The sequence below is a fragment of the Apteryx rowi genome, unplaced genomic scaffold (genome assembly GCF_003343035.1).
Source record: "Apteryx rowi isolate R43461 unplaced genomic scaffold, aptRow1 scaffold_20, whole genome shotgun sequence".
Lineage (NCBI taxonomy): Eukaryota > Metazoa > Chordata > Aves > Apterygiformes > Apterygidae > Apteryx > Apteryx rowi.
Window position 1 is genome coordinate 5,271,472 of NW_020448308.1, and position 15,980 is coordinate 5,287,451.

General features: G+C 55.5%; 1 protein-coding gene across 1 annotated transcript in view; it reads left to right on the forward strand.

The window, feature by feature from the left end:
• The window catches only part of METTL27 (methyltransferase like 27), a 123,223-nt gene that overhangs the window by 103,876 nt on the left and 3,367 nt on the right, over window positions 1-15,980 (forward strand). The window contains exon 2 of the mRNA XM_026063641.1: window positions 14,616-14,723. Within this exon, the coding sequence (XP_025919426.1) occupies window positions 14,616-14,723 (108 nt within the window). The remainder of the gene's footprint in view (window positions 1-14,615; window positions 14,724-15,980) is intronic.

The window sequence follows — 15,980 nt, forward strand, 5'->3', positions numbered from 1 at the left end:
AGTGTTTGATCACCCTCATGTGGAAAAAAATTTTCCATTAGAAAAATTCCAATCAGAATTTCCCATGATGCAATTTCATGATTTAGCTGCCCCTCAGAAAGCCAAGTTTACCAGAGGAACCATGCTGGGCACACCATAGGGAAATGAGAACAGTGCAGCATCTAGCACCCCTTCCCACACTACTCCCTTTCTCCTCCTCACCTTGGGAGTCCTGCTACACCTCAGTGACTATACCCTCCTGGCTGAAATGGTTCCATGCCCTGATAAGGGAATGGCTGGCTGGTGAGGGTGTTTGCCCTCTTGATAATGCCAGGTTTGCAGGTGCCATCCTTTCTGGGTGCCCTTGCGCTGTCTGTGTTATAGCTTGCACTGCAGAGCTTAAGCGCAAGTAGGCTCAGGGCCAAGGGGAGTGCAGAGGTCTGCAAGGGCAGAGCTGGAAGTGGAAAAGGCCAGACACAAGCAGAGGGAGTGAAAGCTTTGAAACAACCCTTAAGAATGGAGAAATCCATTCATTGCAGACAGCAACTCAAAGCATGAGTGAAACCAGACCCTGGTAGAGAGATAACAGAACAATTACAGTGAAACTGGAATTCAAACCATGACTTACTTGCACTCAGCTGGGAAAAAAAGCAGACAAAACAACAAAGACCTACCACACACATGTAAACCCAGGGAGCCCCGGGCACTGGCCCCTACATGCTGGGCACTGCCCCAGAGAGCTTGTGGTCAGCAGAAGCAAAGGGAGGGGGATCGTGTCCACAGCCAGCTGGGGCCTGCTGGCATCCAGGGACACCCTCTTGAGATTCCTCCTGATATCTGATGTCTGAGGAACACCACCAGCTCTACAGCTGGGTGAGTTCCCCAGGCCTTCTGCGTGGCCTGGAGGTTTTGCCTGCTGGCCCCTGGGTCTGAGATCATGCAGGGTGAGCATCCAGTCTCTGGCTGTTCTGAAGGCCTGCAGGAGCCCAGAGGTGTCTCTGAAAGAAGACAACGTTACTCCTCATAGCACACAGTTCAGTAGATGGAGACCCCCAGTCAGCTCGCACACAGCCACCCTCCAGCCAGTGCCTGCTCCGGCCTCTCTCAGGGGACGGGCTCCTGCCTCCCCCAAAGCCTGCTTCAGCTGGTCCAGGGACTGCCATGCCCTGCCCTCCCTTCCCTTCCCCTCCCACTTCCAGAGGGTCCAAGAGCTGTGCCCACGGCAGGCAGCACCCAGAGGTGGCACCTCTAAAAAAGGACAAACAAGCACAGCCGGCTCTGGAGCTGGGGCACAAATGGTGCCTAGGACCTCCTTTATCTATTTAATGACTGTGATTTTTTACAAAAACCGTCTGCAGTCCTGGAGTCTGAGCCTTGCCAGGACACACAGTTCTTCAACGTTTTTCAGCCCTGGCCATGGCTGAAATGAGGCAATTCCCCCTTCAGAGTCGCACCCAACATCCATACAAATCACTGCTTCTCCTTCTGCATAAGTTGCAGGCTGAGGTCTAAGTAGGGCCTTCCCAGGCAGGTGAGAGCCAGCATGCTAAGCCTACATGTCAGCAGGGACAAAGCAGGAGCAAGGGAACAAGAGATTCAGGGCTGACTGGGTAGGAGCCAGAGGCACATGGAGGAGAGAGCCTGTCCTCCAGCCCAGTCTTGGACTCAAAGCACCCAAGGATGCAGCCCTGAGCTCCACAAGACTGTCCTGTCTATCTTGGTCCTCCCATTGCCTCAAAGGAGGAGGGATGTTTGGTAGAGCCATGGGAAACCAGGCTACACCCACCCACAACCCCATCAGAGAGCTCAAAATATCAGCAACATAGGCACAAACAGGTCTCCAGATCTTGCCCTCCACCCCAGTCCCCATGCCATGTCTCATCACTAACTCATTCCCCCACTACTGCCCTTCATATCACTCACCCTTGTGGGAATTCAGCAGAGGGAGATCATGGACAAACCCAGGGGCAGCAAAACCACTTATTGGCTTTGCTCAGAAAGAAGCAGAGCATCTGTTGTGGATACATTGCCTTTAGCTGTATGTCACCAGCATTTTTAGGCTTTTATGATATACAGTTCAGGGCTGTGCATCCCTGCCCATCAACCTGGCATCCCCAGGAGAACGGTCATTGTGTCATATACCTGGACCAGCCTGTGCCCCATGCCCAATGCAAGGTGAGCTGTCCTAGTCCTGCCAGAGCAAAGGGAGCTGGACTGAGCCTGGAGCCTTCTGTGCTAAGTGCCACACACACACAGTGCATCCACTGTGCACTGTGCATCTGGAGAACTGGTCAAGGGAAGGCTTGCAAAGAGCAGCCCCTTCATCGCAAGGAGTGGTCAGCTGCCTGCAGACCATGCTGGCAAATCCAGACCCTTCCAGGCAAATCAGATGGCCCTCTCTGACACTGTATAATCAAGGAGGGCAGGACCTCGCTTCCTGCATGGGAGAGGGGCAAGCCAGGATTCTGCAAGCTGGTGCACACCAGGAACACATGGGAAAAACCCAGCTTTCCCAAGGAAAACTGCTCACACCCAAGTAGCAAAGGTCCTCTAGCAAAGTGAGCTCTTGCCCAGACCTGTCATTAGCAGATCCCCCCCAGAAAGCTGCACATCAGCAATGGGTTTCCCTGATGACACCAATCTATCAAGGCACAGTCTGGGCAAGTTTCTGTGCTGGGCTGGGAAGCACCCATTGCACCAGCCTGGGAACAGGGCAGCAAAGGGCTGTGATCCTGGGATTATAGAGTGTAAACCTGGGCTACCTCTTGCATTTTCTCATCATGAGACAGGAAACAAACTAGTCTCTGGAAAAAAACGTGGTGGGGGGGGGTCACTCATCATACCTGACTCCTGAGGGACCAAAGCTGGTAGGAGGCTGCCCCAGCCTGGGGGCTTTCTCTTTGCTCGTGAGCTTTCCCTTGCAAGGGGAAGGGGTAGTTCCACAGTGCACAGCTGGCCACAGACAGCCATGGGTTCTCTTCTTTCCAGCCAGCTTGGTGCAGAAGTCCACCAGCTCAGGAGGTGCTCATCAAGGAAAGCAGACCATAAATCACTCCAGCTGTGATGGGAGCTGGGTCTGGGCCATGACCATGGCAGTCCCTTCTGCTCCTGTTGCCAAAGGGAACAAGCAGGGCACAAGGGTGCTGGCTGTGCTGCTGGGAGACGCAATCTGTCTGCAATGCTGCTTGTCAAGCCAGGGGGCTGGGCAGCTGTAGTGTGTATTTATATCAAACAGAGGGAAGGATTTTTTTTTTTTTTTTAGTACAGCAGGAAATAGCTGAGATAGTTACATACCTGGCGAGATGGCTGAGGAACTGCAGGCCAAGAAACATAGAAGATCTGGCATCACCCAGAGAATCTGTGTTGCACACAGCTTGCAAGCATCCGGGGCTGTGTGTGTATCTCCATGCCTGACAGAGGGCAGTGGGTCACAGCAAAGAATCCAAGTATGGCCAATATTTCAGGAGTCAGTGGCAAGAAGCCAGCATGTGAGAGGTGGCTTGAGGTGAAAAAGGTGAGCTCCATGCAGAGGCAGCAAAGTGCTGGGCAGCATGGCTTTTCAGTGAGCTGCAATGGAGCACACGCAGCCCTGCCACACTTCTACCTTCAGGCCAGGTTCAGACACCCCCTCACTTCCCCAGCAACAGATTTATCCGCTGACACAGAGCCCAGGTAGGGACAAGGCTCCTCCACAGCCCATTGGGAATACAGGAGAAAGGCCCAAAGTAGGAAGTGTGCAGTCCTTGTGATTCCTCTCTTCACAGTCAGGGAGCCAGGACACTATTGCAGAGCAACCTACTGCTCCTGTATTGAGGAAGGACTGCCCAGAGCCCACCAAGCCCCAGTATGAGGCCTGGCTCAAGGCTGGACTCTGATGTGGCAGCAGCCCTGCTCTGAGCAGGATGTCAGACTAGAGACCTCCAGAGGTCTTCCACCCAGCACAGCTGCTGTTTCTCCCCTGTGCCGGAGCCAAGATATGTTAGGCTCCTCCATCCATCCAGGACACCCCATGGCAAATCCCAGACAGGCATCCTCTTCCAAGGCTCACTGTGCCAGTGGAAGCCTTACTGCCAGCAGACCAGAACTGGTGGAGGGGACCTGGCTGTGATGGCAAGGAGTGAACCAGAGCATTCACTGCTCCATTAGCAGCCTTGTGGTGAGGAAAGCTGCAGTGGAGAGCAGTCACAAGTACAGTTCAGTATTGAAAAGAAAAGCTGTCCCCAGCTTGACTAAGCAGAACACATTTCACATGACGCCAAGTGGGCTGTGAGAGACCAACCCTCCAAAGCAGGGATGGGAAGAACCTCAAGTGACTGTCGTGGGGCTTGGACACAGGAGTCTCCTCCAGTATTGGTACTTCACTGTATCTCCATTGCTGCCATCTCGACCCCTAAATCCCAGTCCTACAAGCAAAATAATTGTTCTTCCCTTGCTGAGGCCAAACAAGCCAGGTCCCTCCCGACCCTGTTCTCCAGACCCTGCTCACACTCACCACCTTCCTCCACTCTTCTCTTCACCCACACCTTTCTTACAGTGCAGCAGCCCAGCCTGGGCTCAGAGTCATTGGTAAGGCCTGTCTATGCTGTAGAGAGCAGAGAGCCCTTTCTGCATCTCACACGATGCCCTGACATTCATCCATCTGCACAACATCCTCAACATGTGCTCAGGTTGTGATCGGCTCTGACCCTGGGTCTGTGTGGCAGAGCTGCAGCTAGACCCATCCTTTCCAGCATGGACCAGAATGGTTGATTTTTCCTGCCTGACTGTTTCACTTTATAGTGTGCCCTTTAATGAGACGAGATTTTTTTCTTTTAGTAAGATCATTTCTTCAATATGTCAAGATTATTTTGAATCCTGAGTCAGTCCTTCAGGGTGCTTCTTGCGGGGCTGTGGAGTCTGCAGATGAGACCAGCATGCTTTGCATTCAAGGGTGAAGCATCAACGACTGCTCTTTGAGAACCATATTTGCATACAGGTTATAATATTTCCAGGTAATTCATGCTTCTGACTGTGCTCAGACCAGTGTTGTGAAACAGCATGAAAAGGCTTCTTGCAGTCAAGGATGTGGCATGTGGTCTTTCCACCTGCCTTTTCACTCACTGTAGAAGGAGGTTTTTTTGCCTTTCCTCTGTTTTCAAAGGCTGCTGTGGTGCCCTGAAGTCTGTACATTCTTGTATCTTTGTCAACAGATGTAAATAGCAGTCACCTGGAAAGGAGCAGAAAGAGAAAAGCCCACACAGGGTGACACATCCTCAAATACTTTCCCAGCTTTCAGCAGTTTGCAGTTCATGGACCTCCTGAGCCAGAGTTGAGCCTTTTTATGTGGTAATCCTTCATGTACTTTTCTTCCATGAACTTGAGCTGAACCCCCCCCCCACTTTGAATCCATGTGATCTCTTAGTTTACTTGTTCTCAAAGCTAATCCATTGAACAGATTTCTTTAGCCAATTTTCAAAGTGCCATAAGTGAAAAGGCTCAGCCAATCTGAAAATAAAGGATTTATCCAAGTGCCCTCTACCCAGATCGCCAACCCGTTCTAGCCTGAGCTCTCTATAGTCTTGGAAGGTATTAGCTGTGCTACCAACTGACCACCAAAGCAAAAAAGCAATGTAACAATGCAGCCATCTCGAAGCCAGCCACGGACACCTCTCCCCTCGAGTGCTGGGCTCCACAGACCACCTTCTCCTTCCCTGTTGGCCCTTGGAAGTATATCAGCAATCTCCACCTAGGTCATTCTGCATCTGTCCATGTGCTCATGTTATCCTGTCTCTAATGATTTAATGTAGTTTCCGCTGTCTGGGCCCCCCCTCCTTGTTCTTGAGATAATTGCAGAGATTTCAATTTTGCCAGATTCCTAGCCTCTCTCTGAACTTACTCCCTTAAGCTGTTTCTTTAAGGTCCAGACAGCTGCCCTGCAGTATTTTCCCTTACATGTGCTTCCTGGGAGTTATTACGTAGCAGTTTTCAGAGTCCGTAGTCTTCCTTTTGCTGTTCTCTCTCCTTGCTTTTCCAAGACATTAATTGCACACCCTCTTCCAGCTGCAACTGTGAGTTAGGATAGACCTACCACTAAATGGCCTAACCAGGTCATTTGGATCAACATGGATTGGAGAGCATTCAGGCAAGCAACTCAAGCCAGGAAATCCAAAGATGCAATGATCTCTGGCAAAGGGAGAGCAAGAATCAACAGCCAGGAGTGCTTGGTTGACACAGTTTCAACTACAAGAGAACGTGTAATCAAGCCCTAGGAAGGACGAACTCTCACTTCATGGTCACTGTCACCCAAGCCATTATCACCTTCTCAGCCCTGAGCTGGTCAAACCTGGAATCAAACCCACTTGTTTCTCTATCTTCTGTAGCATACTTTCCCTCAATATGTTTACAGTCCATGTCTAGTGATTTGGTTCCGGTTGGAATTAACAAAGCTCAGCCCAGGTTCAGCTCCAGTTCAAGAAAAAATAATGGTTTGGTTCATTTGCCATTTGGCTCCACTCCCCCAAGGAACTCCTCAATTTCCATTTGGGCAGGGTCTGAAGGAACCAGAGGACCCTCCATCCTTCCTCCTAAAGCAGAGACACTGGACTCAAAGAAGAGCCAGGATTCACAGATGCCCTGAAGACCTGGTTTCCAGGGTCTAATTCAAGGGCCTGAGGATAAAATACAAGAAGAGCAAGGGGAAGAAGGAGCAGCAGCCCATCCTACCTCCTGAACACCTGTACAAGTAGGTGCTGGTGGAATGAGTTGTAAATTACTTTCTGAGACTGATTCCCAAATGCCACCAAAGTCCCAGTGTAGACAGAATTTAGATCACCTCACCCTAAGTCCAGAAGTGCTTTAAGATCATCCAGATGGACCTCAACAGACAAGAGTCTATCGTCCAACCCAGGGCCCACAGCACTGCCTACCTGGCCTACACACAGCCTTAACAAAAGCACCTAATCATCTTTGCCAAGTCACAAGAAATCCATTGCTTTTTTTACTGTCACTGATCCACTCATTAATTCCTGTTCTAGTGAAAGTTTGCACCTTACTACCGAGCTGGACTTACTGTCTCCAGCTTCCACCCACTGGATCCCAACCTGCCTGTCCCTGATATTTCCCAGTGGATGCCAGTCACTTTCCAGGATGCAACTAGGGCAAAACAGAGCAGACGTGAACAGGAAAGTTATGCAGAGTCAGGGGGATGTGATCCAGGAGTTGCGCTGGGTCTTATGGATGTAATCAGACACGTTAGGAGGAGTTGTAGGGGATGCAGTCTGGGAATTTGCACTGAGCCATAGGGATGTGATCTGGAGCATTACCTGGAGTCACAAGGATGTGATCTAGGATTTACATTGAGTTGCAGGAATATGATCACTGATCTGCGGAGCTGCCCTGAGTCACACTGGGGTGTGACTGGGGAGTGATGCTGAGTTGTGAGGATGCTGTCCAGTGAGTTATGCTGAGTCACAGGAATGAGGTCTGTGGGGCTGGTGATGTGATGTGATGGTGGTGTGATGGCAATGTGCATGGGCAGGGAGCAGTGGGTGGTGAGGCCGGAGGAGCGGCATGGGGTGAGTGGCAGGGGGAACGGTTGCAAAAGGTGGGAGGGATGTGTGTGGGCAGCAGAAGAGACATCATGGGGTGGGACAGAACAGGCAGGAGTAGTATGGGTGCGGGGCAGGGAGCTGAGTTGAGGGAGGTGGAGGAAGAGCAGGTTTGCAATGTGTGTTGGACATAGCCAGGGTGGGAACTGGAAGTTCCTGGTCATGGGAGAGATCAGCTGGCAAAAGGGACAGAGGAGAGGAAGCAGAGGAGCATGGGGGAAAGTGCAGCTGGAAACACAGAGAGGGCATGTGAGTGGTGATCCATGGCCTGGGTGTGTGGGGAAGTTGTGGGGACATGGCCTGGGTGGGGTTGCTCAGTGGTGAGGATATGGATGAGCTGGCCAGTGGATGCTCAAATGTGGCTGAAGCTACACTTTTAGGAGGGCTGCAAACGGGGTGCATGTTGTCAGCAGAGGTCCCAGCATTTGGGATAGGGACAGTGAGCAATGGAAATGTCACCAGTTTGGGAGCACTGTGCCCCTGTGATGAAATGTGGGTGGGAGTGCTGTGCCCTGGAGGTGCAGGAGGGGTGGGACAACCATGCATTGGGGTGAGGGTGGGGTGGGATCCCCGTGTATTGGGGATACAGGTGGGGTGGGACACCATGAGTTGGGAGTGCAGGTGGGGTGGGAGCACCATGCATTTGGGGTGCAGGTGGAGTGGGATGTAGGTGGCATGGAGTGCTGTGAACTGAGGATGTGCCTGGTGTGGGGGCGCTGTGCCCTGGAGAAGTGCTTAGCCTGATGGGGAAGTTCCTGGTGCGTTCACGCACCTGGGAGCAGCTGTGGTCAGAGCTCTGCTGAGGTCAGCACAGGGGTAGCAGGCCATGGTTGAGGAATGTTTTGGGTCCCTAGGGCTGCATGTGGCGTGGACAGTGTGGCTCGCTGGCAGGAGGACGAGCCTTCCCGGCCATGCGAACAGTCATGAATCAGTTATGTGAGCTGCTCCCCCAGACTGCCTGCCTGCTCTGCTGGTCTGATCTCCGGCCAGCTCTGCGCCGTCCCGCGCTGATTTATATCAGCCTTTTCTTGCTACCTGGTCATGAGCCATGTGGGCGTTAGGAGCCAGTGCGGATGGTTTAGTGACAGCAGCCCTGGCCACAATCAATCACAGGAATGCTTGGATTTACGAACTGAGAAGTCGGGCAGGGGCCCAGTGTTCCCGGGGGGCTCGTGGTGCTGAGTAGTGTTTGTTAGGGGGCAAAATCCACTTGTCTCTGGACACCAAAGGGCTGGGTTTTAAGGAAGGACTGGACGGTCCAGGGCTGATGGATTCTGGCCACATTTGGATGCTGGGAAAAGAAAACACTGGGCCCTCCAGCACGCACGTGGAGAGCTGGCCCAGCCCAAGGCAGTGCTGTTGTGTGAAATCCCACCACCCATCGCATCAGTCTTGCTGTCTGCTGTCTCCTGTCACAGGGAAATGGGTTGTCCTCTCTCTGCCTTCCCCACATGGGCTTTCCGGGCCCCACCTGGCTGTCACTGTACAGGGTGTTCCTGCCCTGCCCTATCTCCGTGGCCCAACTCTGGTCCATGGACCCATCCACTCCATTTCAGCAGGACAAGTCCTGCGCTGTACAGGGCTGAAGGGCCCCACAGGATGGCTGTCCTTGCTCTCCCAGGCCCAGAGTAGGCAGCAGAGAGCTCAGAGGACCATGAGGGTTCCCTTTTCAGAGATGTGCATGGTTTTAGGGTCTGCTGAGGGTGTTTCCTGGTTCTGGGATCCTTCGTGCACCACCAAGGAGGACATGGAATAGGGAGGTGAGTACAGAGTCAAGATATGCAGCCAGTGACCCCATCCAGTTACGATGACCAGCCCTAAAATCCCTGGGGCCAGGAGCTTGCAGTCCCGGTTCCCAGAGGTGACAGTCCCCCTTGGTGCCTGCCCATGTCCCGCCATGCTCAGGGCAGCACCCGCAGGCTCACACCTTGCTGCAGAGCCAGTCTGGGGCCTGGCTGCTGTGACATCCTCCCCCAGCCGGACAGACTCAGACTGGCCTGCTGGCTCTGCGCTTGCCCTTCCTTCCCGCTGCCTGGCCCTCCTGGTTTCTCCCTAGGTTCAGACTAGGGTCCAAACCCTGCAAGCACCAGGCTCTGAGCACCCGGGAGTGCAAACAGGCCAAGGAGCCTGGGGCCACATGGGGTGTTTGGGACCATGGCAGGAGGACAGAGAACTTTTTGCACATGCAAATCCTTGCACAGCACAGAGTCACCCACATGCCACATGCAGTATGCCCCAGCCCATGCAGCACATCATCTGCACCTATTTGTCATGTCTGAAGTCTACACAGAGAAGCTCAGCCAGCTGACGAAGGCAGTATCTTGCTGCTCTGGGGGGTCTTTTGGCCAGAGTCTTACCTAGGACCTGCAGGGCTGTTGTCCTACAGGGCTGTGCAAGACAGAACACCTCTGGGACAGGGCAATGCACCAGGCTGTGATCCTTGGTCAGTGAAAGCAGAGGGGAGGTACCTGGATGGATTGGCAAAATGCAAGCTGAAGGGTTTTGATTGTTCCATAAGTTCTGGGAGGGGATATCAGGAGAAGAGATGAACAAGAGTGCCAAAGGCAGCACTAGCTCAGGAAGCAGGAGCTGGACATACACAGGGCGCTGGCTCCTCCGAGGGACATGCTCAGTGCAGGGACTCACTAGCAGGGATGCTCACAGCAGCATCTGCCCCCCATCCCATCTCTCACCTACCAGGCAGAGTCCTCAGGGGATGCTCACAACCCAGGGAGGCACGGGCACACATGTGACCCATGTTCCCTCCCCAGGGAGCTCTAGCAGCTGCGGCAGTGTGCTGCAGTGGTAGTTTACCATCCTAGGGTCCAAACCACCATGCTCGTCACAGCAGCCTTCTGCTCTCAGCTGAGCACTGTCGGATACCATCTCAAACCTGGACCTGTTGGGGTGCCCAGCAGAGTACAAGCCTCATGCACACACATTCCAGGTGACCAGCTGTCCATTGCTAATGACAGTGATGCTGGTTGGGCTAATGCATGGCCGTGTGGGCAGCCCAGCAAGCCTCCAGGGCACACATGGCCATGGCACACTCTGAAGGTGCTGGATCAGCCAGGGTGACTGGAGCTGCTTCTCCACAGTGATTTCTGGTCTGCTGGTTGGTCTGGATGGCTGCTGCCCAGGCATCGCAGTCAGTCTGTCCTGACAACCTGCAGTCCTGCGAGGTGGGACCTCCCTCTGATGCCACTTTGTCCAGGAGGCAGCATTAGTGCCACCCCAAGAACCAAGACGATGTCAGGGATGCCCCACACAGTCCCCGGGAAATGCAAGCCTGCCTGTTGGGTGTACCAACTGCCACTACACATTTGAGCCCAAGAGTCCAGTACCAGCTCAACTGTGGGACCTGCAGATGGGTTAGGAGGCACATGAATTACTGCTAGAGTTGGCAGAGCCCAGTCTCCTGCTGGAGGACCTTGAGATGCCTCATAGAGGATTCAATTCCAACTCAAACTTGGTCTTTCCCAATGTCCATCCCAGGCCAGCTGCAGGTTCAAGGGTGGGGGAACTGCCATGCCCATCTAAGAGCCAAGCCACCCTTCCACCCCTGTGCCTGCATCTTGGTGAGGGAGGGCAGGCCAGTTTAGGCCAGCTATCTGCCATCTCTTGGCTCAGAGTGGTCAGCCAAGCCTCTGCCTTGGGAACACCACTCTCCTGGCAGACTCCACCATGCTCATGGGTGATGGGGACACCCTACCACTTGCTGGTTTGGAGTGGTTGCACTGATATGGCCTGGCCCCAGCTCTAGCTTCAGACAAGGTCTCAGGAGGACCTGATTTGGGGGCAGAGCTCTGCGTGCTACCTGTGCCCCAGCACAACACAGCAATGGACCCCATGCAGCTAGAACAGCGAAGGGATCTCCTACCTTTACTAGTGTTGAGAACAACAGTCCACAAGGCAAGGAGCAAATTCAGAGCCTGCCCACCACTCAGGTACCCAGAGAACAGTACCCTGGAGATGTCTGGTCTTCTCTGTTCTCCCTGGGCACAGGCAGACCCTCCTGTCCCAAGGCAGACCATCTGAGGGCCTGCTGCTGCCCCATGGCCAAGGAGAGCACCTGGACCCCAGGGAACAACATCACAGCAGCAAGGACGGCACATGCCTGAGTTGACGTGACTGGAGCCTGCCAGTGAAGGGCCACAGGCCAGGAGAAAGTTCAGCTTCAGCACAAGCACACTTTGCCATGAGGAAACTCCAGATTGCTGAAACCTGCTGCCCCTTGCAGGGTCCCCACCAGTCCTGTGACTCTGCACAGCCTCAGGGGATGGCACAGTTGGGTCCTTCAACATTGTCACAGGGTACGGTCCAGAACCTGGCTCTCCAGTGCTGGGTCCAGGCCAGCCCAAAGCTACAGTGACACGGGGTACAGAGAGAAGCTGTTTGTACAGCTGTGCACAGCACGCTGGAGCGAGCCAGCCCCGGGAACATGATGTTTAGAAAAGCACCGACTAATTTGAGAATTGATCTGTGCAAGTCAAGTCTCGGCGAACGCGCAGCCCAGCTGCAGCCTGAAGGGGCCAAGTACAGGAGAGTCGGACTGGAGAGTGGAGCCAGGAGCGGGCAAGTAAGCGGGGGGGGAAGCTGGCCGACATACTCTGCCTTTTGTTTACCTTGTAAATGAAGGCCAGGCTTCAATTAGCAGTGGAAACGATGTTCAAAGAGTGAGATGGGTATTATAGGCTCAGCCACAAAACTGTCTCTGGTCATGGTGGTGCCAGAAAGGGAGAAAGCTACCCCCATGCCACAGGGTTCAGGCAGGCAGGACCAGACCTGAACCAGTGGCTGGAGGGGGTACAAAGCACAGGTGTGTAGATCTGGCACCAGTTGTCACAGGACAGCCCCTTGGAGCTCCCTCCCGGGAACCATCTGGGTGCCTGGACATCCAGGCAAGATGGGGAAGAGACCTGCTCTCACCTTCCCATCCAGGGGGAAGAAACCTGCTCTCACCTGTTCCCAGCTCAGCCAGAGTCTGATCCCTCCCATCTGCCCCTGCTGTGCACTTCAGACCCACACAGTTCTCCTGCCACCCCCCAAGAGATGCTCCGAGGCCATCACCGGGAAGCACTCGGCAGTCCCTGAGTCAGGTGAGGTTAGCCCAGCCAGGGCTGGTGTTTGCAGACAGGCACTGAAGCCCACCCTGCAGTGGGAAGGGCTGCCGCTGGAGCTTGCAGGGTGGTGAGTGAGACCCAAGCCCTGCCAGCGGCAGACGATGCTGGGGAGACTGGGTAAACCATCAGGCCCTGGTCTCACCCCGTTCAGTTGCTTGCAAGCACATCCCACCCACAAGCTGGTGCTCTGAGCGCATAAGGAGGGGACCTGCAAGAGGGCAGTGGGCAGGCATGGGGCAGTATGAGCCAGAGCATCCCAGCCCAGGCACAGCACAGCTCCCTGTTTTGTAGACAAGGTGCTGGCAAGACTCATGAGGACTGGGGCCGCTGGAAGGGCTCGGACAAGCCACAGAGCCGGTGCATCCCAGTTTGCTCCCAGGCAGGCTGGAGTGGCAGGTGCCAAGTTCAAGGCCTCCGAGAGTGGGTGGAGGGCTCCCTCTCGAGGCCCACAGTCATTACTGTCTGGGCCACCCTGCACCGCGGAGCCCCTGAAGTGTCCACCCTTGGGCAGACCCACCTTCACCTGTGCAGGAGAAGCACAGCAAGGCTCCACCCTGGCTTGGGACATGCAGCCCAAGCAGGCAGGTCTTCCAGAGGAAGGTGTTGTGCCTTAGTTGTTCATAGGCCCAGCCAAGGGTCAACATAAGCCACATGCCCTGACCACAGTCACCCAACTGCACAAGCAGTCCATTTTTCTGGGGTTCCCAGGCACCATGCATAAGGGAACAGAGAGCAGCTGGATGTCAGCGGAGGAACAGCCAAAGTGACCAGCAACTGGGGAGATGGTCAGCAGGACACTGTGACAAGAGGAAGAGCAACAGCAACCTATCTGAGCTGCAGAGCAAATAGCTGACATGAGCTACCATGTCCTTTCTGTTGTTAGCATGCAGCTTCCTCCTGTAAAAAAGCCTCAAGCCAAGTTACTCGCTGCAATAGACAAGGTTGATCACATAAGCATGTACCTAACCATGACATCCAGATTGTACACTGGAAGTGCCCTATATAAGAGCAGTAGAACAATGATGGCTTGTGCAAGTGGAGCTGGAGGTGACCTGTCCCACAGCAGAACCTCAGAAGTGCATAGGGTCTCTGCTGAAGCACACGTGCAGTATTTACTCAGTGCCATAACCACTAGGGACCTAGCTGCCTCCCAGACCCTCAGCACCAGACACTGGATAGACCAGAGCAGGAGACAGCCCAGCCCCAGTGACCTCAACAGATGGAGAAGGCTTCAGCAAGGCTCAGGGCCTCACTTCCAGCTAAGGCAGTAAGGTCTAGAAGTGAGATACAGAAAGCTCTGGGATGTCCATGGGCACCCCAAGAACAAGTCCTTCCTCCCTCAGCCATTCTGGGTTCTCTGCAGATGCTGAGCACCCAGCACCTGAGGCCCTGTCACAAGTACTGCTGGTAACCCAGCCCAAGCCAAGAGGACAGACAAGTTCAGTGAGTCCCTCTTTTCCTCACATGCTGGTCCATGAGGAACGTGAAAGCCTCCTCTGAAGTCCACTGAGCACAGTAAGGCGGCCTGATGATGCCCCAAGCTAAGGTTAGATGCATAACAACAAGGTGCCCTTTGAGATCTCTGAAATGAAGGACAGCCTGCAGCAAGACAGTGACTGTGCCTCCTAGACAGTGGCACCATGCCCAGGAAGAGGAGTTGCTCGCCCCCTCCCTGGCCCCATATGCCAAGAGACACAATGCTCCTTGGTCATGTGCTCCGCCATGGCTGACATCAGGTCTCTCTGCACTGCTTGCCCTACAGAGGGACTTCCCAGTGCATGGCCAGCCCCACTTTCCTCTATTTTCCCTGGACAGAAGAGGCACAAAGAGCAAAAGCCTTCCAGCAGCTTTATTAACAGTGCTAGGAAAGTGCACTCAGTTGCCTTCCTCCTTTTCCCCTGCTACATGAGGCCTCATTTCCTTCCAGCTCTTCAGCAGCTCCATCTCCACGTCATCCTCCTCCCTTTCCTCTTCCTCGCTGGCCACCCTGCCCATGAGCTCCAAGGCAGCTTGCAAGAGCCAGGATACAAGGCAGGTAAGAGTGTAGGCAGGGCCCCAGGCGAGCCCCACCAGCAGGCCCTGCAGGTGCCAGCGGCAGGTCCCCAGAAGACGCCGTGCCTTGATGAGCTGCCTCCGCAGAGCATCCTGACAGGGCCAGAGGAAGATGAGGGAGGTGATGGCCCAGCCTGGCCTCTCAGGGAGCCAGAAGAGAGCCAGGGGTGTCACAGGGCAAGGAACCAGCTGGGAGGACAGGCCGTCTTGGTCAGCCACCACGTGGTTCAGGAGCCCTTCCCAGCACCATGCCACCCTGGAGCAGGGAGATTGGGGCCACCCCACAGAGAAGGGTCCCAGGGGCAGACCAGGAGCTGCCAAGGTGAGATCCCACCCCAGGAAGGGGCGGTGGGCACCCAGCCCCTATCACTGCTCACCGAGCCATCCCGCAGCTGCCTCTGGGCCCAGCGCTGCCCCTTCCCGAACACCTACCAGCCCAGCAGCAGCAGCACCATGACGCCCAGCAGCGCCTTGCGGGCCAAGCAGAAGAGCACGTTGGCCCCCAGCTCCAGGCAGAGACAGAGGCCTCCGACCACGTCCCGCAGGATGTTCCAGCAGCGGGCGAGCAGGCTGAGGCACGCAGCCAGCAGGCTCAGGCAGGCCTGTCCGGGCCCCCCGCGCGGGCCGGCCACCGGCTGCCCCATCAGGGCGCTGCAGGAGAGGGGCGACAGGGGGACGCGTCCGACACAGGGCTGCAGGGGCAGGAGGATGAGGAGGGTCCGGCAGGCAGTTTGGGGGGGACAGCCGGGACCTCACCAGGGGCCGAGCGCCCTGGGGACCAGTGCCAGACCCACCACCGCCACCCTGGCCGTCACCGCGGGGATGCCAGACCCCGGCAGGCGCCGTGGCAACCGTCCTGGCTGGCAGGCCCGAGGCTGGCACTGCCGGCTGCTGGGCACCCCACGGAGGCCCGGCGGGGGCCCTGGGGGCTCCTCCGCTTTCCCCAGGGCTCGGGGCCCCGCTGCAAGGCCGGGCCTGGGCCGAGGTTGTGCCGGAGCCCATGGAGGGGCTGGGGACCCCTCTGGGCACAGGCGGCATCCCCAGCCCCCCGGGGCACTTGGTCGCGCCCTCACACCCCCCCGGGGCACGTGGTGGCGCCCTCACATCCCCCCCGGGCACTTGGTCGCGCCCCCGCTTCCCCCGTCGGGGCGTTCGGTCGCGCCGACGCGGCCGCAGGTCACCCGGCGCGGCGGGCCAGGGCAGCTGGCGGGCGGCCAATGAGGCGCGGGGGGCGGGGCCT